This window comes from Muscardinus avellanarius (genome assembly GCF_963383645.1).
Source record: "Muscardinus avellanarius genome assembly, chromosome: 12".
Lineage (NCBI taxonomy): Eukaryota > Metazoa > Chordata > Mammalia > Rodentia > Gliridae > Muscardinus > Muscardinus avellanarius.
This window is the reverse complement of record NC_137798.1, coordinates 63,347,336-63,373,269: the sequence shown is the minus strand read 5'-3', so window position 1 is coordinate 63,373,269 and position 25,934 is coordinate 63,347,336. Positions and strand designations below refer to the sequence as shown.

The 25,934-nt window shown below is 41.8% G+C and overlaps 1 protein-coding gene across 1 annotated transcript in view; it reads right to left on the bottom strand.

Moving 5' to 3' along the window:
- The window catches only part of ACTR10 (actin related protein 10), a gene marked incomplete at both ends in the record, with an annotated part of 32,075 nt that extends 17,287 nt beyond the window's left edge, over nucleotides 1–14,788 (bottom strand). Inside the window, 5 exons of the mRNA XM_080707614.1 lie at nucleotides 2,276–2,383; nucleotides 6,069–6,177; nucleotides 7,316–7,398; nucleotides 10,392–10,464; nucleotides 14,712–14,788. Coding sequence (XP_080563740.1) covers nucleotides 2,276–2,383; nucleotides 6,069–6,177; nucleotides 7,316–7,398; nucleotides 10,392–10,464; nucleotides 14,712–14,788 — 450 coding nt within the window. The remainder of the gene's footprint in view (nucleotides 1–2,275; nucleotides 2,384–6,068; nucleotides 6,178–7,315; nucleotides 7,399–10,391; nucleotides 10,465–14,711) is intronic.
- Between the last annotated feature and the right edge of the window lie 11,146 nt (nucleotides 14,789–25,934).

Here is a 25,934-nt window from a genome sequence, read left to right as displayed (position 1 = left end):
TTTCCTTCCCATGAATATTCTCATAAATATACATGTGGGTCTCAAAATTGCAAGAGGCTTACATTCAATGTAATTCTATGAAATGATGTTCACTGTGACAATTCAAAAACTGCTTACCTCTACTATCTTAAATGCTTATAATGAAAAGGAATGGAGCGGGCGTGGTGGTGCACACTTGTAATCCCAGCATTTGGGTGGCTGAGACAAGAGGATCGCAGTCGCAGCCAGCCTCAGAAACTTAGGCTAGGCCCTTTGTAACTCAGTAAGACTCTGTTTCAAAATAAAAAATAAAAAAATAGGGATGGGGGGTGTCACAAGGAGGTAGAATGCCCCTGGGTTCCATCCTCAGTACTAAAAAAAAAAAAAAAAAAAAAAAAAAAAGGAATGTATCAGTTTATATAGGCAGTAATTTCATTTTGGGACTGCTTGAGTTGGTAAATTCTTCCCTAGTGAATGACGTAAGAACTATAGCACTTACTGAACAAGTGCCAGGTCCTGTGCTAAATGCTTTACATGCATTACTTTACTCAGCCCAGACAACTCTTCTGAGACTGAAATATCATCAGCTCTTTACAGATGTGGAAACTGAAGCCAAAAGAGTTTAAGCTTCTTGACCAACATCGTGCAAATAGTAAGGAGCACAGCTGAAATGTGTACTTATTGGGTAAATGATTCCAAAACCCAAGTTCATATCCTACAGTATACAGTCTGACATACGACTGCCTCTGGACATAAGAGAAAAATATACGTTAATTTCTCTACAACACACTCTTCTGGTATTTGAAGGCTGATTTCAAGCTGCCATTACATTTTAATTTTTCTTCATTAAATTTTCTCATTTCGGTTTCTCCAATTACTTGCTGCATAATTGTTTTCTTAGAAATTTTTTTTTTTTTTTTTTTTTTTTGGTGGTACTGGGGATGGAACCCTTCTACCTCCAGGCTACACTCCCAGACCTATTTTATATTTTATTTGGAAACAGGGTCTCTTAAGCCAGCAAGGCTGGCTTCGAGCCTGTGCGATCCTCCTGTCTCCGCCTCCCAAGCGTGGGGATTACAAGAGTGCGCCACCACGCCTGGCTCTTAGAATATTTTTTGGTTCTGGGGATTGAACCTCTGAGCTACACTGCTGGCCTTTTAAATCTGGGTACAGGGTCTTACCAAGTTGTAGAGGGCCTCATTAAGTGGCTGAGGCTGGCCACAAACCTGTGATCCTCTTGTCTCAGCCTCCCAAGTACTGGGATTACAAGTGTGTGCCACCATGCCTGGCTTTTTTCTTAGACTTTAATTATCCTTGTCAACTTCTTTTGACACATCCTAATTAGTTGAGGTTCCTCTTAAAAACTAAACATAATATTCAGTTCTGCTCCTGTAGTATATACTGGGACCAAACTGTAACGAAAAATTTCTACAAAGAGTAAATTTAAGCCTTATAATATTTTGATCTTTTGTTTATTTATTTTGGGTACTAGGGACTGAACCCAGGGGCAAAATGCCTCTGAGCTATACCACCATCTCTAATTTATTTATTTATTTATTTATTTATTTATTTATTTATTTATTTATTTATTTTATTTTGCGGTCTGGGGATGGAACCCAGGGGCATTCTACCTCTGAGCTACAGCCCTTGCCCTATTTTTTTATTATTTTGAAACTGGGTCTGAGTTGCAGAGGGCCTCACTAAGTAGCTGAGGCTGTCCAAGAACTGCAATCCTCAAGTCTCAGCCTCCCGAATCCTGGGATTACAAGCATGCACCACCACGCCCGGCTTTATTTATGTATTTATTTTTATTTGCAGTACCGGGGATGGAACTCAGGGGCATTCTACCTTCCAGCTGCACCCCCAGCCCAGTTTTTTTTTTTTTTTTTTTTTAGTTTTTAGTTATAAACAGGGTCTCACTGAGTTGCAAAGGGCCTTACTAGGTCCTTTGATCCTCCTTTCTCAGCTTCCTGAATGTTAGGATTACAAGCACTGTCACCACGTCTGGTTTATCTTATTTATTATGAAACAGGGTCTCACCAAGTTGCAGAGGGCCTCTCTAAGTTGCTGAGGCTGGCTGTGAACCTGTGATCCTCCTGTCTCAGCCTTCCAAGTAATAGGATTACAGGCTTGTGCTACTATGCCTGGCTAATACTGTAAACTTTTACCACATGTTAATTCATATTTGTACATAATAACCCAAAAGTTTAATATAATAAAAAATTCTAGTAACCCTAATTGTTTTAGTTAAATTAGAGTAAAATGGACATAATTGGATGGTTGACAAAAAAGATACAGGTAACACCAGACTTTCTCTATATCCACAATCCAGGACCATGGCAGAGTTAATTCCAAGAGTCAGAAGAGCCATTAGATGACTCGGAGCGAGCAAGACAGATGGAACCTAGAAAAAGACAAAACAACACCAAAACTAGAGTAAGTGGAGGTATTTGAAGGTGTTGGCTTTATATTAAAATAGTTTGAAAAAATTCAGTGGAATATTGTTTTTATTTATATTTTAATATCTGTTCAGCCATTTTATGGCATTTAATTAAGATCTAATTTGCTAGTCATGCTTGTAATTCCAGTAATTGGGAGGCTGAGACAAGAGGGTCACAGGTTTGAGGACAATCTCAGCCATCAAATGAGGCCCTCAGTAACCTAGTGAGACCCTGTTTCAAAATAAAATAATAAAATAAGGCTGGGGGTATAGCTCAGAGGTAGAATGAGAGTCTCACTACTTGATAAGGCGGGCCTTGAAATTGCAATCCTCCTGGCTCAGCCTCCCAAGTACAGGGATTACAGGCATGCGCCACCATGCCTGGCCTAAACTCTACTTTTAACACACTATAATATAGCAGTTTAAAATAAACTGAAGAACAAAACTATAAAAATCATTACCCTGTGTGGCATTTTTCCTAGTGAGTATTTGCCAGATTTAATGATATCCAAATATCAGATATTCAGTCCATCTTAATGAAATAGCAGACAAAATAACAGCAAGACAGCCGGGTGTGGTGGCGCATGCTTGTAATCCCTGCACTTGGGAGGCTGAGACAGGAGGATCACACAGGTTCGAAGCCAGCCTCGGCTACTTATTGAGGCTCTCAGCAACTTAGTGAGACCCTGGGTTCCACCCCAGCACCACAAAAATAAATAAATAAAAAATAAAAAAATAACAGCAAGACTCTGTTTCCAAATAAGAAATAAAATCAGGCTAGGGGTATAGCTTAAAGGTAGAAAGCCTCTGGATTCAATCCCTAGTACTCACATATACAAAAATTATAGCTATATATCCCTTATCTAAGCAGATATAACAGTATTATAGTTGTATGAGAAAAGATACACAAAAACAACTAGAACTCTTAATTTAAAGCATAAGTACAGATAACCTTTATTCAGATAAGAGCTGATATGACAACTTATGGTATTTTGTTATCCCTATTGCAAACACAATTCCTGAATCTATAGTGTCAGTAAGTACAGGAGGTTATACAACCTGTTTATGTGTCTTGTCAAAATATAAGTTAGAAACATTAACTGCCCTTACAACATAAAGACACTAAGTTTTGGTATTAGGTATATTTTTAGTTAAGTAAAATGCATGAAAAAAATTTATATATGGTTTATTCCTTATATACTGTACACCTTTTTTTTTTTTTTTTCTGTACTAATGACTGAACCCAGGGGCATTCTACCTTCAAGCTACACCTCTAGCCGTATTTTTTATTCTTTATTTTGAAATAGAGTCTTACTAAGTTGCAGAGGGCCTCATTAAGTAGCCGAGGCTGGCTGTGATCCTCCTGTCTCAGCCTTCCAAGTACTGGGCTGTGAATATTTTTTTAATTATTTTTTGGTACTGAGTGTTGAACTCAGAAGCATTCTACTTCTGAGCTACAACCCCCCAGGTCTTGCTAGGTTGATGAGAGTCTCACTACTAGATTTTGGCATACTATAAAATGTAATAATTTTACAATATATTCTTGGTCTTTTTGTGTGTGACGTAATAGGGATTGAACCCAGGGGCATTCTACCACACTACAGGCCCAGCCCTATTTTTTAATTTTAAAACAGGGTGCCACTAAGTTGCAGATGGCCTCACTAAGTAGCTGAGGCTGGCCGTGAACCTCTTGTCTCAGCCTCACAGGTACTAGGATTAAAAGCATGTGCCACCACACTTGGCTTCCTATTTTGTTTATTTGGAAACAGGATCTTGCTAAGTTACTGAGGCTGGCTTTAAACCTGGAATCCTCCTGTCTCAGCTTCCCAAGTACTGGAATTACAGGCATGCACCCCCACACTTGGCTATCTAAACCCAGCCCTATTTTATTTTTTATTTTGAACAGAGTCTCACTAAATTGCTGAGACTGGCCTCAAACCTACATGCACCACTACACCTGGATCTTGTTTTTGGTCTTAAAATAATTAACTCCTCTCAAGTGAAAACTATAATAATAATGTTGTTGTTGTTATTATTATTATTATTATTTATCTTTTTGCGGTACTGGGGATGGAACTCAGGAGCACTGTACCTCTGAGCTACATCCCTAGCCCTATTTTTCAGTCCTTTTATTAGTGTGTGTGTGTGTGTGTGTGTGTGTGTGTGTGTGTGTGTGTGTGTGTGTGTTACAGGGGATGGAACCCAGGGTCCTTCCACCTCTGGGCTACACTTCCAGGCCTATTTTATATTTTATTTGGAAACAGGGTCTCTTAAGCCAGCACGGCTGGCTTAGAACCTATGTGATCCGCCTGTCTTAACCTCCCAAGCGCAAAGATTACAAGCGTTTGCCACCACAGCCGGCTTGTTTTTGTTTTTGGTGGTACTAGGAGTGGAATAGAACCCAGGGGCTTTTCTACCTCTGGGCTATACTCCCAGACCTATTTTATACTTTATTTGGAAACAGGGTCTCACTAAGTTACTGAGAGCCTCAATAAGTAGCTGAGGCTGGCTTCGAACCTGTGCGATCCTCCTGTCTCAGCCTCCCAAGCGCGGGGATTACAATGTGCGCCACCATGCCCAGCCTCAGTCTTTTTATTTTTGAAACAGGGTCTCACTGAGTTGCAAAGGGCCTAGCTAACTGGAAATTCTTGGGAAAAATCAACCATAAATTCCACAGTACTAAATATTCCTTTTAATTCTGAAAAAAAAAGTCCCCAAACAGAAAAACCTACATTAAATCACAGAAACCAGGTATTGTGGTGCATGCCTGTAATCCCAGTACTTGGGACGCTGACACATGAGGATTACAGGTTCGAGGACAGACTCAACAAGTAGAGACTCTCATTAACCTAGCAAGAACCTGTTTCAAAATTAAAAAAATAAAATAAAATAGGGCTGTGGGTATAGCTTGGAGGTAAAATGCCCTAGTTCAATCCCAGGACCAGCAAAACAAAACAAAAAACCAAATAAATAAATAACAAATTCTGGTAAGAAAAAATTTCCAATTATTTATGCATTAGATAAAATGCTAATTGAACATGAAATAACCATAAAGTGAAAGAAATAAGTGGACAATTTGAAGAAGCTTCTGTCATCTGATTCCTCAAATATACTGTGTAGTACATATACAGTGAAGCAGATAAAATGTGGGGTTTTTGGTTTTTGAGTATCTCCTCCAAAAAGACAGAAGTTGGGGGTAGAAAAAATTCCCTAAAAACTAATATGTAAGACTTTTCTAAACTTCTTTTTCTTTCTTTTTTTTTTTTTCCTTTTTTTGTGGTGCTGGGATCGAACTCAGAGATATGAAGATGGTAGACGAGTGCTCTACCACTGAGATATACCCCTAAATCCTTTTTTTTTTTTTTTTTTTGCAGTACTGGGGATGGAACCCAGGGGCGTTCTACAGCTGAGCTACACCCCCAGACATATTTTTTAGATTTCTTTTGATTTTTGAAACAGGATCTCTCTGAGTTGTGAAGAGCCTCGTTAAGTAGCTGGGGCTGTCCGCAAACCTGGATCTCCAAACCTGGATCTCCGGTCTCCACCTCCCAAATGCTGGTATTACAAGCACATGCCACCATGCCCAGTGGTCCCCTAATCCTTCTTTCAACTTAGAAGCAACATACTCATTTCATTTGAAGATAGGTACCTCAAAATACTTGAAAAGAACACGAGTGAGTGTCTCTCTGAAGTGGGAAGGAGATAATACCGACTCGATAACCACAACCCGACGATCTCTGGGATTCACCAACAGATGTCTGAAAAATGATGGTTTTGTTTTTAAAGATATATAAAACCTAGCACTTATCTTGGTAAGTAATGCAATTTAGGAATAGAGAAAGTATACTACTTTGCTTAAGATGTTTTATGACAAAAAAAAAAATCATTTTATTATCCCAAAAAAAGAAAAAGTTTGAGTTCTTCCTATGTGCCATGCACTATGCCAGGAACTTTATTAACTCACTTACCTCAGAAAATAAAACTATAGCCAATTATGATTACTAATCTTCATCATTAAAAACAATTTCTTTTTGTAGGTTTGTAAAAGAAATAGATTTTTGCAACACTTCAAATTGTCAAAGATATTAACTTGGAAAACTAAATGATCTTTAAGTTTCTACTGTCTGGAAACTACCACCAACAGTAATTTGAATACTTTTCATACTCATGAATGTGTATGTGTATGCATGTATTTTAACAGAAATATTGATTCTACAGATGTTCTTCAACTTGCCTTTTGCATTTATCAATATTCCTAAGACATGTTTCTGTATTACTACATATAGAATTCCTATTCCTTTTTTTTTTTTTTTTTTGGTGCTGGGATAGAACCCAGGGCCTCATGCATGCTAGACAAGCACTCTACCACTGAATTACCTCCCCAAACCCCCAGAACTTTTGTGGTCCTGGGGGTGGAACCCAGAGGCTTTCTACCTCCGGGCTATATTCCCAGACCTATTTTTTTGGAAACAAGGTCTCACTAAGTTACTGAGAGCCTCACTAAGTAGCTGAGGCTGGCTTCGAACCTGTGTGATCCTCCTGTCTCAGCCTCCCAAGTGCGGGGATTACAAGCGTGCGCCACCACGCCCGGCTTCTCAGAACTCCTTTTTAAATGGCTGCATTAAGTTTTTCTATAGAGATATACGAAAATTTACTTATAATTTTCCTTTAATAATAGAAATTGGATTTGTTTTCAATATTTTCTTATGCTTGCTAGTTTTCTATTCTTCAAATATACTTTTAAAAGGCTGAATATAAGCAAGTAAACTGGCAATGGAATTTTTTAAAAATCAGATATAGTACAATCAAATACTACTATGACTGGCAATAGGACAATGCATCTAACTGCAAAAACTAAGAGGAAAAAAACCCCAAACAAATAGAATTGTAACTTACCTGAAATATAATATGTGGATGAATTCCTTTAGGTAGGAATATAATTCTTCTGTATTGATATTATATTGCACAACTTTAATTGGCTAAAAAAATTAAAATGACTTGTAAGTCTATATTAATAAAACTTTCATATTAAAATGATATGCTTATTTATTTTATTATTTATTTTTTTGGGGGGGGTTGGGGATTAAAGCCAGTGTGCTTTATCTCCAGCTATACCACCCCAACCATTTTTATATTTATTTTTACTTTGAAACTTGCTAAGTTGCTAAGGATTTTGCTAAGTTCCTGAAGCTGGCCTTGAACCTGCAATCCTCCAGTCTCAGCCCCCCAAGTCCTGTGATTACAGGCATGTGCCATCACACCCAGCCTCAACATGCGTTTCTATAAAACCAAATATACTCATATGTAATTGCTACGTACGGAAATATCTATAATGTTAAACTTGTGTTAGTTCATAATGGGCAATAGAAGCTAAAATTGTAACTTTCATGAAGGAAAAAAAGTCATCAATTTAATGATCACACAAGTACTTACTATTTTACATCTATTTAAACAAACCCCTACGCCCAGGGCTCCATCTCCAGAATGCATCCTTTCATGATACTGGACTGCATCTCCTGGTTCCAATGTAACGGCAGCTCCGCTGACTCAGAGTTCACTTCCCTCTGGATTGTCTCAGCATGCACTGGCCAACATTTTCAACATTTATTTTGTTTTTAATATCTCCTAAGATAGCCTCCAGCCACACATAACTTTGCTACCAGGCAAGGTTATTTAAATTTTTCTGAGTTATCAATTATTGTTTTTGCTAATGTTTTATGAAGTTACAAATGTAAGGTCTACTTCAACTTCATTTTCTGCTGAAACTTTATTTTTTTTTCTTAAATGTATGGCAAAGCCAGGTTTTGGGTCACGCTTATAATCCCAGTACTTGGGATTCTTCTGTGACAGGAGAATCACAGTGTTGCGGCCAGCCTCAGCAACCTCATAAATGCCCTCTGCAACTTAGTGAGACCTTGTTTCAAAATAAAAAATAAAATTGGGGTAGGGGTGTAGCTTGGAGGTAGAATGCCCTGAGTTCAATCCTCAGTACCAAACACACACAGACACACACAAAGTACTGCAGGTTTCTCAGAAATATAGCATTATCTTATAGCAGAACAACCTGTATTATGTTTTCTAACCAGGGAATTTTATTTTATTTGTGCATTGTATTTATACATCATAATGGGGTAAAAAACTTGTGTAGACATAAATGCACACCAAACCAATGAATTTTATGATAGACAAAATTATTCTATTAGTCTGCAAGAAAATGTTTCTTAAAATTCTTTAGGTTTGCCGGGCGTGGTGGCGCACGCTTGTAATCCCCGCGCTTGGGAGCTGAGACAGGAGGATCGCACGGGTTCGAAGCCAGCCTCAGCTACTCAGTAAGGCTTCCAGCAACTTAGTGAGACCCTGTTTCCAAATAAAATATAAAAATGGTCTGGGAGTATAGGCCGGAGGTAGAAAGCCTCTGGGTTCCACCCCCAGTACCACAAAAAAAAAAAAAAAAAAAAAAATTCTTTAGGTTTTGGAATTGTAGATAATGACTTTGAATAGGGTAAATCATTCGGTGATTATGTTATGTTACAGGATTCATAAAGGTATTATACTAAGGGAAAAAAAAACTTTCTCTTCATATTATCTGATTCCACTTAAGTAAAATGTGCAGAAAGGAGGTGAGTCTATTAAACTGATAAGAACAGATACTACACTTTGGCCAAGAAGCGATGAAAGGTGAATCTGTATGATGGGAATGGGAATTTAACTATAAATAAGCATTAGGAAATTCACTGGAGTGATGAATATATATATATATACTATATATACTGAGTTCCAAAGGGCCTAAGTAGCTGAGGTTATCTGCGAGCTGAGATACTCCTGTCTCAGCCTCCCAAATGCTGAAATTACAACTGTGCGCTACCACCCCTGGCTGGAGTGATGAAAATATTTTAAGTTTGGGTTGTGGTGAAGATTGTACAACATAAAAATTTATGCAATACAAAATTAGAAGCTGGGCGTGATTGTGCATGCTTGTAATCCAGTACTTGGGAGACTCAGACAGGAGGATCGCAGGTTCCAAAGCCAGCTTTGGCAACTTGACAAAAAGCCCTTCACAATTTAGTAAGACCCTGTTCCAAAATAAGAAAAGCAGGCTGGGGGTATAACTTGGAGGTTGAATACCTCTGGATTCATTCCCCGGTACCAAAACAAACAAACAAAAAAAATTAGCCGGGCGTGGTGGCATACACTTGTAATCCCTACACTTGGAAGGCTGAGACAGGAGGATCGCACAGGTTTCGAAGCCAGACTCAGCTACTTAGTGAGGCTCTCAGCAACTTAGTGAGACCTTGTTTCCAAGTAAAATATAAAATGGGTCTGGGAATATAGCCCGGAGGTAGAAAGCCTCTGGGTCCCACTCCCAGTACCAAAAAAATAAATAAAAAAAATTTTAAAAATTAGACCTCAATAAAGAAACCTTTTTGGAATACAGCTACAAATTATATATTAAGCAGTGTTTTAATCAATCTTTTTTTTTTTTTTTTTTTTTTTGCGGTACTGGGGATGGAACCCAGGGGCATTCTACCGCCGAGCTATACCCCCAGCCCAACTTTTTATTCTTTATTTTAAAACAGGGTCTCACTGAGTTACAAAGGGCCACACTAAATGGCTGATGCTGTCCTCAAACTGCAAATCTCCTGAATGCTGGGATTACAAGAGTGAGCCACTACGCCTGGCTTTTATTTATTTGCAGTACTGGGGATGGAATCCAGGGGCATTCTACCTTGAAACCAAGCCCTCAATCCTATTTTTTATTCTTTATTTTGAAACAAGGTCTCACTAAGTTGCAGAAGGCCTCATTAAGTAGCTGAGGCTGTCCACCAACCCTGATCTTCCTGTCTCAGTCTCCTAACTACTGGGATAACAAGCATGTGCCACCATGCTTGGCTTAATCAATCTTATTTGAAGTCATATTTTAAAATATTTTATAGCACAGCATTTATTTTTGTAATTTGTTAAAACAAAATACCTTAGGCATGCCAGCTCTTTTTATCACACTAGGAATTATACATCTTGGACTTGTTTCTCCAGCAAATCCGCACCTGCAAATAAATGGAAAATTAAAACAAGTTATAGCAATCTTTCTAAATATTTGTCAGAGACACAAGTATTTGTGCATTTGTTTCAAAACAATGCCACAAAAACTATTGGAAAGGCCTGATACATCATGTGTCAACCTTTGCCCCCAAAGAAAACAAGAAGTTAATACCATCTGTTAATAATTTATATAAAAAAATTATCTCAAAATTGTGAAACTGAAATAAACTAGTATGTTCTCTTAAGACAGCATTTAAATTTCCCTCAATTTTTAATTTTAGCTGAATTTTAGGCAAAATATTTCAACAACCCTGGATCTGCACTATATCATGTGACACCATATACAGCTATGCACTGCTTAAAAGAGGATATACTCCCCCAGTGTGGTGGCACACGCTTGTAATCCCCGTGCCTGGGAGGTGGAGACAGGAGGATCGTGCAGGTTCGAAGCCAGCCTCACTGGCTTAAGAGACCTCGTTTCCAAATAAAATATAAAATAGGTCTGGGAGTGTAGCCCGGAGGTAGAAGGGTTCCATTCCCAGTACACCTAAATAAATAAATAAATAAATAAATAAATAAATAGGATATACTCTGAGAAATGTTAGGTGATTTAGTAACTGTGCAACATCATAGAGTATGCTTACAGGAACTTAGATGGTATAGTCTAGTATGCAACTAGGCTATATAATATGGCCTATTGCTCCTAGGCTACAGTATGTTATTACATTGAATAATGCACGCAATTGTAACAAAGTTATATTTGTATATCTAAATACATCTAAACATAGAAAAGGCAAATATCACGATGGGTGTGGTGGCATACGCTTGTAATCCCAGCGCTTGGGAGGTGGAGACAGGAGGATCTCGCTGGTTCAGAGCCAGCCTTGCTGGCTTAAGAGACTCTGTTTCCACATAAAAATGTTAAAAAATAGGTCTGGGAGTATAGCCCGTGGGAGTGTATACTGGAGGTAGAAGGGCTTCCAGGAACCCCAGTACCACCAAAAAAAAAAATAAATAAATAAAAAAAAGAAAAGGCAAATATATGTTTCTTGACATACAAACGATTACTATAAATTATAGCCATGCACCATGTAACATTTCAGCCAATGACAAACCACATACATAATAGTGACAGACCAGGGGATTTTATGTGTCAGTGCATGACTATAATTCACAATTCCATTTATGTGTGTGTGTGTGTGTGTGTGTGTGTGTGTGTGTGTTGTGTGTGTGTTACTGGGGATTGAACCCAGGGGCATTCTACCTCCAAACCACACCCCCAGCCCTATTTTATTTTTATTTTGAAACAAGGTCTTGCTGGGTTGATAAGTTTCACTACTTGCTGAGGCTGTTCTCAAACCTGTAATCTTCCTGTCTCAGTCTCCCAAGTACTGGGATTACAGGTGTGTGCCACCTTACCCAGCTTAACTCCAGCATTTATTTCCCCTATGCACTGGAGATTGAACCCAGGAACATTCTACCTTCAAGCTACACCTCAACCCTATTTTTTATTCTTTATTTTGAAACAGGGTCTCACTCCATTGTGGAGGGCCTAAGTAGCTGAGGCTGGCTGTGAACCCACAATTCTCTTGTCTCAGCCTCTGTTAGTACAGGGATTACAGGCATGCTACACCACATGGGCTAACTCCATCATTTTAATAGAAATAGAATTCCATATTGGTGTTATCTTTAGTCTTTTTGCAAACTATTACACATATATATATGACAGTTATAATAACACTTAATACACTGTGAACTCAAACAATAAGCTTATGCCCATATTAAGTCCTATTTAAAAAACTGCAAGCTGCCGGGCGTGGTGGCGCACGCTTGTAATCCCCGTGCTTGGGAGGCAGAGACAGGAGGATCGCGCAGGTTCGAAGCCAGCCGCGCGCTGGCTTAGGAGACTCTGTTTCCAAACAAAAATGTAAAAGTAGGTCTGGGAGTGTAGCCCGGAGGTAGAAGGGCTTCCAGGAACCCCAGTACCACCAAAAAAAAAAAAACAAACAAACAAAAAAAAACCAAAAAAAAAAACTGCAAGCTGGGCATGGTGGCGCACGCTTGTAATCCCAGCATTTGGGAGGCTGAGACCGGTCCAGCTACTTAAGTGAGGTCCTCTGCAACTCAGCGAGATCCTGTTTCAAAAACAAAGAATTAAAAACTGGGCAGGGGGTGTAGCTCGGAGGTCAAATGCCTCTGGGTTCCATCCCCAGACCCGCAAAAATAATAAATAAATAAAAAATAAAAAACTGCATAATACTTCACACTTAAATTTTTTCTTTTTGTTTACTTCATGCTTTTAAAAACTATTCTCAGAAAGGCTTGGTGCACGCTTGTAATCCCAGCATTTGGGAGGCTGAGACAGGAGGACCACAGTTCAGGGACAGCCTCAGCTACTTAGGCCCTTTGCAACTCAGTGAGACTCTACAAGAATAAAAAATAGGGCTAGGGGTGTAGCTCAGAGGTTAGATGCCTCTGGGTTCCATCCCTGGCACAACAAAAGAAAAAAGAAAAAAAGAAACTATTCTCTTGAGTATTTAGATATTGCCATTTTTGTTTCAAGTAAGGAAAACAAAACCTTCTAAGAATGACCACAATGCTTCTTTAGTCTTGACATTACCTCTTCGTATCTTGTCTAGTTTTTGATACTGCTCTCCTCCTATACCCAAACATCACTCTCCATTTTGTATTCTTCCCATATCCACATTTGCTTGTACCTGTGTTTGAATTCCCCTGTATGTACTTTTGCACTATTTACTTGCCTTATTGTCCTGCTATTTTTTTTTTCTCTGTATTGAGTATAGAACCCAGGGGTATTCTAAACTCTGAACTATATCCCCAGGCCTATTTTTTATTCTTGTTTTTTGGTTTTTGTTTGTTTGTTTGTTTTGGTGGTACTGGAAGCCCTTCTACCTCCGGGCTACACTCCCAGACCTATTTTTACATTTTTATTTGGAAACGGGGTCTCCTAAACCCGCGCGATCCTCCTGCCTCTGCCTCCCAAGCGCGGGGATTACAAGCCTGCGCCACCACGCCCTGCTATTCTTTTTTGAAACAGTCTCACTGAGTTGCAAAGGGCCTCACTAAATAGCTGAGGCTGTCTTGGAACAGCGATCCTCCTGTCTTGCTCTCCCAATTGCTGGGATTACAAGCCTGTGCCACGACCCCCGGCCTTCCTGCTATCTCAATATTCCCGTGTAACAGCTTTTTGTTTTTTCAATGTATGGACAAAATAATTATCTAGTAGTCTTAAGGTGTTTATTATGTTAAAAAGTTTTTAACATAAAGGATAAATAATTGAGGGCCTTGGATAGAGAATGCTAGGAACCACGGACAGTTTAATCCAGTTCTGTAGCTCCTGAGATCCAATTTTTAAGTGCACTCTTTAACTAGTTGCTAAAGAAAAAGTTATTTAATACTTATTATATGGTAGGTAGTGCTAACAGATGAACAAAGATTTTTAAGTATTTCTATTTCATGCATATGGATAGCTAGATGTAATTCTGTCTTTTTTTTTTTTCCCCCTCTCTTGAGCCCTATACAAGGGCTTTTTAGGTAGGGTTGCAGGACCAGGACCACGATGATGACTCACTAATCCCCTGAAGCTGTGTGTAAATGTTTAAAGATTCGTGAATTTGTGGATTTCATCTAGCTTTCAGAGACCTCTGCCATCCGAGAGACTGAAGACCACTACTCTAGTGTTTACAAGTTTTTTTTTTTTATTTTAATGTAAAATGTAATCAAAGAGTTTGGAGAAGCCAACTAAGTATTTTCAGTCGCATCTATAGGGTTTCACCTCCTTTTATCCGTTTCCATAATTTGATTCCCTACTCTTGGGGAGCAATCGCCCTATCTTAAACATAACACCACCAACAGAAGATCCACTCAATAAATGTTTTATGATGGAAAAATCATCGTCAAGCGTTACAATTCAAATGCTGCAATCCTAACAAGATTAGGCTAAGGTAAGCGACATCTACATCATCGCTATCACCCACTGCAACGTGACCCCAAAAGTCCGCTGGGTTTGGGGTGACGACCTTGGCGGCGGCGATGGCAATCCTCTGGGCCAGCCCGGGCCTCTCTGGGGCTCAAGCCCCGCCAGCTCCACCGGAGCTCCAGGCTTCGCACCGCCCAAGGCGGAAACAAAAGCCGTCGGCGGCGGGGAGCCGGGAAAGGAAGGGGGACCTGCGGCTGCCCAGGGCGCCTTGGGGGAGGAGCGGGGACCGGAGGGGGCGCCACCGCCACTCACTTGGTGAAGGCCTCTCCCAGGTCGATCACCACTGCAGTTTTCTCGCCGCCGCTGCCCAGGCCCTCGTAGAGCGGCATGGCGGCGAGGCAGGCGGCGGTGGGCGCAGCGCTGTCCGCAGCCCGGGCTGTCCGGCGGGGCGGGGCGGGGTCCTAGCGTGGCCGCGGCGCGCCGGCTCGGGCTGCCCAGGCTGCGCCTCATTCCGGGTGGGTCCAAACCCTCGCACGCGCACCCCTCACTGGGGTCAGAGAGGGGGAGCCGCGGGCGGCCGGGGGTCTAGGAGCGGGGACGCGAGGGCGGAGCACCCCCCAGAAGGCGGCGCGGTCAGGCGCGGCGGGCACCCCAGGGAGCAAGGGCGGCCCCGGGGGTGGAGGGGGTCCTCGCTCGGCGCATGCGCGTCCGGGTCTCTGCGCGGAGGCGGCAGAGGCGGCAGAGGCAGCGGGAGTTGTTCTCGTGGGTTATTTGGGCTCTTGGGGCAGCAGTTGCCGGACCCGCCTTCCACCTCCTTGGTGCCAGGCATTTTGCCTATCATTTAACCAAGGCAACAAATACCCAGAATAGGTGTTCTGGTTTTGGGAACCGAAGCTCGGAGAGATTAACTTTCTCAGTTCCCCAGACAGAGCCAGGGACGGACCTTAAGACCTTCTGATTTAAAAATCTATACTAAAGCTTTAAAGGATAATGGGTGCGAACAGCACTTTATTTGGCAGTCGTTTTGCTGAAAGTTTTAATTTTCATCCCGAAGAAAGCAGCTAGAGTCGGTGTGGGTGGCGCACGCCTGCAATCCCAGTATTTGAGAGGCTGAGACAGGAGGATTGCAGGTTTGAGATAAGTCTCAGCAGTTTAGCGAGACTCTGCCTTAAAATAAGAATAAACCGGGCGTGGTGGCGCACGCTTGTAATCCCAGTACCTGGGAGGCTCAGACAGGAGGATAGCACGGGTTTGAAGCCAGCCTCAGCTATTTAATGAGGCTCTCAGCAACTTAGTGAAACCCTGATTCCAAATAAAAGTATAAAATAGTTATGGGAATATAGCCCGGAGGTAGAAAGCCCCTGGGTTCCACCCCCAGTACCACCAAAGTAAATAAAACTAAATAATAAAGCCAGGCGTCGTGGCGCACGCTTGTAATCCCAGCATTTAGGAGGCTGAGACAGTAGAATCGCCAGTTTGAAGACAGCCTCAGCTACTTAGGCCCTTTGCAACTCAGAACCTGTTTCAAAATAAAGAATAAAGAAAAAAAAATAGGGCTGGGGTGTAACTCAGGTAGAATCTCTCTCTCTCTCTCTCTCTCTCTCTCTCTACACACACACACACACACACACACACACACACACACACACACACACACACGCCAATAGCATCAGTGAATCTCAGGAGTACCAATCAGTGGTTTAGTGGGACTAAGGTTGAGCCTGTTGCCGTGGCACACGCCTGTAATCCCAGCACTTGAGAGGCAGACAGGAGGATCACAGATTTAGGAGAGGCTCAGCAACGTAGTAATGTCCTGTTTCAAAACAAAAAATGAAATGGGGGTGTAGCTCAGAGGTAAAGTGCTCTGGGTTCAATTCCCAGTCTCTCCCCACCTCACCACACCTCCCCCACCCCACTTCCTCACACAGTTAACAGGAAAAGTTAGAGAAATGCAGGAACAGTAAAAGTAACAGACGACAAGAACCACAGGAGCAACGAGGCATTAAGAAGCATATAATCGGAGTGTAAAAATGTTGGCACTAAAACCGGGTAGGCGGTGAACGCTTGTAATCTCAGTATTTGGGAGGCTGAGACAGGATAGGTATGCGGCCAGCCTCAGCAATTTTCATATAAAAAAATAAGAGTCGGGCGAGGTGGCCCATGCCTGTAATTCCTGTACTTGGGGAGTGGGGGGCTGAGACTTGAAGATCACAGGTTCCAAGACAGCCTCAGCAAGTAGTGAGGACTCTCAGCAACCTAACTAAACCCTGTTTCCAAATAAATAAAAAATTGGCTGGGGCTGTAGCCCGAAAGTAGAATGTCTCTGGGTTCAATCCCCAGTAACACTAAATAAATAAATAAATAAATAAATAAATAAATAAATAAATATGGAGGTAAAGCCCAAAGGTAGGTAATACCCCTGGGTTCCATCCCCAGCACCAAAAAAAAAAAAAAACAACAACAAACAAACAAAAAACCACCCTAAAATAAAATGAGTACTCTAACACAAAGAACAGTATCTTAGTCCATTTGACTGTTTATTTGTATCTTTTAAAATATCCTTTGAGCCGGGTGTGGTGGCGCTTGTAATCCCCGCGCTTGGGAGGCTGAGACAGGAAGATCGCAGAGGTTCGAAGCCAGCCTCTGCTGGCTTAAGAGACCCTGTTTCCAAATAAAATATAAAATAGGTCTGGGAGTGTAGCCTGGAGGTAGAAGGCCCCTGGGTTCCATCCCCAGTACCACAAAAAATAAAATATCCTTTGAAGTAAATGTACAAATTAAGTCAGGGGCAGTAGCAGTACACTTGTAATCTTAGTATGTGGGAGGCTCGCAAGAGAATTTCTGGTTTGTAGCTAGCCTCAGCAATTCAGCAAACTTAGCAAAAGGACTGGAAGTGTAGCTCATTGGTAGAATGACTCTGGGTTCAAGCTCCAGTATCAATCAATTCATCAAGAAAGAGAATATAACAGGACATAATACACAAACTCACGCTATCTAAAAACTTAACTGCGCCGGGCGTGGTGGCGCACGCTTGTAATCCCCGCGCTTGGGAGGCAGAGACAGGAGGATCGCGCAGGTTCGAAGCCAGCCGCGGGCGCTGGCTTAGGAGACCCTGTTTCCAAATAAAAATGTAAAAATAGGTCTGGGAGTGTAGCCCGGAGGTAGAAGGGCTTCCAGGAACCCCAGTACCACCAAAAAATAAATAAATAAAAATAAAAATAAAAACTTAACTGCATTTTTCCAACTTAGAATCACAGGGAGAGTATTCCAGGTAGAGACAACTGCAGGTAGCCATGGTTTATGGGAAGTTTGGTAAGACTCAGGGGTCAGTTGTCCAGAGGTAATGGGGTCAAATCATTAAACACTTTATTGATATGTTGGGGAGTTAGCGCTTTGTGTTGTAGGTATTAGTAACCACTCAAAATATTTTATATAAGACGGGGAGAGTGTCACTTTTGTGTTCAGTTTGCATTTATCTCTTTCAGTGTTTGGTAGACCAGGATTAAAATAGAGGGGATTGAGACTGGCAGTGTGAAACCAATTTGCAAACAACTGTAAGAATCCATGAAAGAAATGATGACTACCTTAACTAAGACAATGACATGGTAGAAAAGGAAAGGATTTTAGAAAAATTTGAGAGTCTGACTAAAAAATGAAGACTGACCCTGACATACAAAAGCGGAAACAAAACCAAACACAAAAGTCTCAGTGCTAACAGGCCTCCCTGATGAGAAGTATATAAGGTTTATTGGTGGAAGAAAAATAATCGAGTACACTAATGTGTGCCAGGAATTGTTCTAGGTGCTTGGAAATCTGTCAAACCAAATATAAAAAGATTCTTGCCTTTATGGAGAATCTTTATTCCAGCAGGGGGAGATAGACAATAAATATATACACAACACATAAGGTAAATGAAACAGTGTTGGGTGGCTGTGTTTGTTTTATTTTTTATTTTTTGGTACTGAAGATTGAGCCCAGGAGTATTCTACTGCTGAGCTATACCCCTGCCCTTTTTGTGTGTTTGTTTTGAAACGGGGCGCTTCCTAGGTTGCTGAGTCTTGCTAAGCTGCAGAGGCCGTCCATGAACCTGGGGTCTTCCTCTCTCAGCCTCTCAAGTATTGGGATTACAGGCAAACCTCACCATGCCTGGTGGTTTGTTTTAAATAGCGTGTGGAAAGTCAGGCGTGGTGGCGCATGCTTGTAATCCCAGTGCTTGGGAGGCTGAGACAGGAGGATCGTACAGGTTCAAAGCCAGCCTCAGCTACTTAGTGAGGCTCTCAGCAACTTAGTGAGACCCTGTTTCCAAATAAAGTATAAAATAGGTCTGAGAGTATAGCCCGGAGGTAGAAAAGCCCCTGGGATCCACTCCCAAGACCACCAAAAAAAATTTATAGTGTGTGGAAAAGAGGGTCATAGTGATGGGGGTAGATTTTGGGATTAAACAGGTCATTTTAAAATATAATGTCTGTTCATTTAGGGTTTATCACAAACTCTCAACTTGAAAAATAATGCTGCTAAGATTTAGATCAGAATACAAGAAACAAATTTTTGTTTGTGGTAATGGAAATTTAACCCAAACCACACCCACAGACTGATTTTATTTCTTATTTGGAAATAGGTTTTCATCAGGTTGCTGAGCGTCTCACTACTTTCTGAGGCTGCCCTCGAACCTGTGATCCTCCCAAGTCTACGATTACAAGCATGCGCCACAATGCCCTGCACAAAACAATTTAAATGTGAAGCACTCCATGAAATAATTTATATATTCAATGTTTAAGTGTACATGCAAGAAAATTTGGTTTGAATTTAACTTAGAAGTGGAGATAGGGTTAGTCAGTAATCATGAGTATGTGACAAATTGCCTTTATTTATTTAAGAGAAGACATGTTATTTATATAAGAGAAGACATGATTTTTATATTTAACAACAATAAGGTCACAATGAGACAATTTAGCAATGTCTTAGAAATAAATTTAACAAGTATTCTGATTTAATCAACTGAAGTTACCTAGTTACTGGGACTTTTAGTTCCTATCTTATGCCTCCGAATTAATGCTTTTGAAACTATAATAAGATTTAATCAGAATGCAGATTTAATTTTGTAGCTTTATTTTTCAATGTATATGACTAATAGACAAAAACAGATGGCAATGTTCAACCATAAGATTTGGTCTAAAATATCTCAGTAACAACTGAAGGAATTTAAAAAATTAGAAAAGAAAAATATACTGAGGAAGGATAGACATATTATATGCCAATGGTCCACAAAAATTACTCCATTCCGATGTCAATTAAACCTCATAAGTTGCAAACATAGTAAAAACAGTGCAGCAAACTTCCATCATTTGGCTTCAGGAATAATGTGTGTGTGTGTGTGTGTGTGTGTGTGTGTGTGTGTGTGTGCGTGCGTTTTAGTTACTGGGGACTGAACCCAGGGAAGTTCTATTTCTGAACCACATCCTCAGCCGTATTTTACTTTTTATTTGAAAACAGGATCTCCCTAAGTTGCGGTGGGCCTCACAAGTTGCTGAGGCTGGCTATGGAGGCCTCTGACACTTTTGTGTCAGCCTCCCAAACACTGAAAATTACAAGTGTGTACCACCTGCTGGATTTGCAAACACTTTTGAGACTTAGCTGTGAGGAATTCTTTCTCTTTGTCAAAATCCAACTGACGTGATACTTTCTAACTTTCAAATATTTCTTCTTCTGTCACCACAAAAAGATACTTTATTAAAATAACCTGATATATGAACAGTATGTGTGTGTGTGTGTGTGTGTTACGTGTGTGTTACATGTGTGTGCTACTGTGTGTTGCTGGGAATTGAACCCAGAGTCATTCTACCCCTGAATGCTCCCCCTCATTCCTTCTTATTTTGAGACGGGGTCTTGCTAAGTTGCTGAGGCTGGCCGCAAACCTGTGATACTTCTATCTCAGCATTCCAAGTACTGGGATTACAGGTGTGTGCCACCAGACCCGCCAAGTACTGAGGCAGGGCAAAGGACCTGAAAGCAGAAGGGATTAAAAAAGAGGCCATCTAGCTGGGTTTGTAATCCCCACGCTTGGGAGGCTGAGACAGGAGGATCGTATGGGTTCGAAGCCAGCCTCAGCTACTTAGTGAGGCTTTCAGCAACTTAGTGAGACCCTGTTTCCAAATAAAATAAAATGTAAAAAAAGGTCTGGGGGTATAGCCCAGAGGTAGAAAGCCTCTGGGTTCCACCCCCAGTACTACCAAAAAAAAAAAAAAAAAAAAGAGGCCCTCTGCATGGCCTTCTGTGAGGGGTGGCGGGAGGTGAGCAGGAAACTGAGAAACCTGTGGGCACCAGGAAATCAGGGCCCATCAGCCCAAAAAATAACACTTCTAATGAAGGATTGAAATTCTGTAAAAGTCACTGGTTCCCCCAAATCCAATGGGCCAATCATACAAGAGCAGATGGGAAAACTCAATAAGGTTTAAAATTCCACCTTACAACAGCTTCACTGGATACTCTCTTTCCAGCCCTCCTCCTTTAGTCTTCTATTCCTCCCTCCCTGACTTAAAATAAGCTTTCAGCTGGGCGTGGTGGTGCACGCTTGTAATCCCCACATTTGGGAGGCAGAGACAGGAGGATCTCGCAGGTTCGAAGCCAGCTGTGCTGGTTTAAGAGACCCTGTTTCCAAATAAAAGTATAAAATAGGTCTGGGAGTGTAGCCCGGAGGTAGAAGGGCTTCCAGGAACCCCAGTACCACCAAAAATAACAACAAAAAGGCTTTCATATTTCTTCTCCTTCTCCTTCTCCTTCTTCGCTGGGGATGGAACTCAGGGGCTTTCTACTTCTGGGCTATATTCCCAGACCTATTTTCTACTTTATTTGGAAACAGGGTCTCACTAAGTTGCTGAGAGCCTCACTAAGTAGCTGAGGCTGGCTTTGCACCTGTGTGATCCTCCAGGCTCAGCCTCCCAAACACTGGGATTATAAGCATGAGCCACCACGCCTGGCTAAGCTTCCATATTTCTATACCCTTCGCTCGCTAGTCCTTGGATTTCATTCGTTGAAATCAACTGGACAAGCCGGGTGTGGTGGCGCATGCTTGTAATCCCCGCACTTGGGAGGCGGAGACAGGAGGATCACACAGGTTCAAAGCCAGCCTTGCTGGCTTAAGAGACCCTGTTTCCAAATAAAATATAAAATAGGTCTGGGCGTGTAGCCCCCCCCAAAAAAAAGAAAAAAAGGAAAAAAGAGAAATGCACTGGACAAGAACTCTCTGAGAAGAAACACCCCTGTCTCAGTACCATAGAAATAATTTTTATTTATTTATTTATTTTTTTGGGTGGTACTGGGGTTCCTGGAAACCCTTCTATCTCTGGGCTACACTCCCAGACCTATTTTTACATTTTTATTTGGAAACAGGGTCTCCTAAGCCAGCGCGCGCGTGGCTAGCTTCGAACCTACGCAATCCTCCTGTCTCTGCCTCCCAAGCGTGGGGATTACAAGCGTGCGCCACCACGCCCGGCTACCATAGAAATAATTTAAAAAAATTAATACAAAGGAATGTATGGAAACACTGAGAGGTGGATAATTTTTATGGGAGAATGAGGTAAAACATTAACAGTGAAGCACGGTAGAGTGAATATTTAGGCCACAGAAATGTTTACAAAACAATTGAATTGGCTCTGATTATCCAAAACAGTTGTAAAATTCTTTGGTTGGAACTATAACCAAGAAATAGAAGCAGGTTTAGAAGAGATTTAGAAATACGAAAAATTAACCAGGTGCTGTGGCACATATCTGTAGTCCTAGCGACACGAGAGGCTGAGGCAGGAGGATCGTTTGAGGTTAAGAGTTTGAGGACAGCTTGGGCAATATGGCAAGTGACCCTGTCTCAAATAGTATTATTTTTATCTCTATTTTACCTTTTCTGGTATTCTTCATTCCTTTGTGCAGATCCAGATTCCTATCTGGTATAATTTTCCTCCCACATGAAGATTTAGGTTAACATTTATAGTGATTTTTTTTTTTTTTTTTTTTTTGGCGTTTCTGGGGGTGGAACCCAGGGACATTCTACCTCCGAGTTACACCCCCAGCTCTACTTTTTGTTCTTTATTCTTTCAGTAGCGTCTCACTGAGTTGCAAAGGGCCTCACTAAGTAGCTGAGGCTGTCCGCAAACTGTGATCCTCCTGTCTCTCCTGAATGCTGGGATTACAAGTGTGTGCCATCATGCCCAGTTTATAGTGTATCTTTTTAATTTTAATTTTTTTGTGTGTGGTACTGGAGGTGGAACCCAGGAGCTTTCTATGTCTCGGCCTATACTCCCAGACCTATTTTATACTTTTTATTTGGAAACAGGGTGTCACTAAGTTGCTGAGGGCCTCACTAAGTAGCTGAGGCTGGCTTCAAACCTGTGCGATCCTCCTGTCTCAGCCTGCCAAGTGCGGGGATTACAAGCGTGCGCCACCACGTCCGGCATAATTACTTTTTGCAGTACGAAAAATTGAACCCAGGGGCATTCTACCCCTGAGCTCCACCCCAGCCCTATTTGACTTTTATTTTGAAACAGAGTCTCACTAGATTGGTGAGTCTCATTATTTGCTGAGGCTGTCCTTGAACCTGTGATCCTCTTGTCTCAGCCTCTTAAGTACTGGAATTATAAGTGTGCACCACCACCCCAGCTTATAGTGTATGTGAGGAGATAGAAAGGAAATAGGCAGATAGGGAAAAGGCCTTGGTAGAAAAAGCTAATTTCCTGAGTTTCCTGAGGGGCGACAAATGCCTGAAATTCCAAAGGCTCAGGAGATAAGAAGGCCAGAGCTTCACAAAGCCATCCTGAGTTTCCTAATCAACAAACCCACCGAGCAAGTCTGGCATTCCTGAAAGGAGACCCTTCAAAGAACTTGCAAATGTCCTATGCAAATTCTCCTTGAAATCTCAAAGTCGCCCTAACCACAAAGGGACTTGCAAGCGGTCAGGCATCGGCCAGTCAGATGGCAAAAGCAGGAGACTTCCCGCTCGGGACCCCCTCCCCTTTTGGGGAGCTGTTCTCTCTCTCGCAGGTCATGTTGGCACTGAGAGAAGGCAGAGTGCATCTGAAGGCACGTGGCTCGGGCCTCTTCAGTGACCTGAAGGCCTCTGCTGGACATCATGGCTGACCAGGCCCCTAGGGGTGACCTGCATCTCTTTCCTGGCAGATCACGTGGACTCTGGGAGAAAGTAGTTTGCAACTGATGGGCACTTGGCTCGGGCGACACTCGGGTAGTGACCCTGAAGGTGTTCGGCCACTTTTCTCTATTCCCTTCTGGCTGCATCTCTTTTCTGGCAGATCGCGTGGACTCCGGAGGAAAGCAGCCTGCACCTGAAGGCAATTCGGCTTGGGCTACTCTCAAGTATTGTCCTGAAGGCAGCTGCTGGACCCAGAGTTCCAGCCCCTTTGGGGGTGTTCAGCCACTCTCCCCCATTCCCTGCTGCTTCCAATAAACCTTTCACTCCCCTTCCTGAGGTCTGCGGGTGTCATTCTTCGCTCTCCGTAGACAAGAACTTGCCGTAGACAAGAACTCGCCGGGGTTTTCTCTCAAGAAACCCCCGTTTTATATGTATATCTGCTAGTGATAAGTGTGTTAAAAAATATTTAGCTTTGTTTTGGGAAGCTATTTTCCTTGAGTATCGCATTTTAGGTTAAGAAGTATTTTTTTTTCTTTTGGGTCTTTAAAGCTGTTGCTCTACATTGTTTCTGATGAGGCATTTGCCATTATCTTTGTTCTTCTATAAATAAAGTCATTTTTCTCTGGCTGCTTTTAAGATTTTCTCCTTGTCACTTGTTTAAAGGTAATTGATTATGATGTGCCTTGGTGTAATATTCTTCATGTTGTATTTGGGATTAATTGTGTTTTCTGGACCACTGGGTCTCTATTTTTCATTAAATTTGGAATATTTATTTATTTATTTATTTATTTCAGTACTGGGAATTGAACCTAGGGCATTCTACCTCTGAGCTAAGACCCCCACCCTAGTTTTCATTCTTTTTTTAAATTTTTTTTTTTTTTTTTTTTGGTGGTACTGGGGATGGAACCCTTCTGCCTCTCGGCTACACTCCCAGACCTATTTTATATTTTTATTTGGAAACAGGGTCTCTTAAGCCAGTGAGGCTGGCTTGGAAATTGCCTGATCCTCCTATCTCCGCCTCCTAAGCCTCCCAAGCGCGGGGGATTACAGGGGTGCGCCACCACGCCCAGCTTTTTCTTTATTTTAAAACTGGGTCTGAGTTGCAAAGGGCCTCACTAAGTAGCTGAGGCTGTCCCGCATACTGTGATCCTCCTGTCTCAGCCTCCCAAATGCTGGGATTACAGGCTTGTGCCATCACCCTCACTCCCAACAATTTGGAACTTTTTTTTTGGTACTGGTGATGGAACCAAGGGGCATCCTACCTCCAAGATACACCCCAGCCCCAGCCCTATATTTTATTCGTTCATTCATTCATTCATTCATTCTCTCTCTTTCTTTATTTATTTGGCGGTACTGGGGTTCCTGGAAGCCATTCTATCTCTGGGCTACACTCCCATACCTATTTTATAATTTTTATTTGGAAACAGGGTCTCTTAAGCCAGTGAGGCTAGCTCTGAACCAGCGCAATCCTCCTGTCTCCGCCTCCCAAGTGCAGGGATTACAAGTGTGCGCCACCATGCCTGGTTTATTCTTTATTTTGAAACAGGTTCTCACTAAGTTATGGATGGCCTTACTAAGTAGCTTAGGCTGACCATGAACCTGTGATCCTCCTAACTCAGCCTCCCAAGTACTGGTATTACAAACGTGTGCCACCATGCTCAGCTTATTTGGAATATTCTTGACCTTTGCTTCTTCTGCTAGTTTTTACTAACTTTTCTCTTCTTTTTATTTTGAGAGAGTCTTGCTAAGTTGCTGGGGCTGGCCTCAAACCTCCTAGAGTACTGGAATACAAATGTATGCCTCCTTTCCCAGCTTCAGCTAATTTTTCCACCCCCACACCCATTTTGTTTTATGGCACTGGGGACTGACTTAGTGAGGAGATAGAAAGGAAATAGGCAGATAGGGAAAAGGCCTTGGTAGAAAAAAGTTAATTTCCTGAATTTCCTGAGGGGCAACAAATGCCTGAAACTCCAAAGGCTCAGAGATAAGAAGGCCAGAGCTTCACAAAGCCATCTGTTTACTAATCAACAAACACACTGAGCAAGTCTGGCATTCCTGAAAGGAGACCCTTCAAAGGACTTGCAAATACCCTATGCAAATTCTCCTTGGAATTCACCCTAACCAAAAACGGACTTGCAAGCATTTAGGCCTTTGCCTTACTAGATGGCAAAGGGGGACTTTCCCACTCCGGACCCCCTCCCCTTTTGGGGAGCTGTTCTCTCTCTTGCAGGTCGTGTTGGCCCTGAGAGAAGGCAGAGTGCATCTGAGGGCAACTCTCGGGCGACTCTCAAGTAGTGGCAGATCGCGTGGACTCTGGGAGAAAGTAGTTTGCAACTGATGGGCACTTGTGGTCACTTTTCCCTTCTGGCAGATCGCGTGGACTCTGGAAGAAAGCAGCC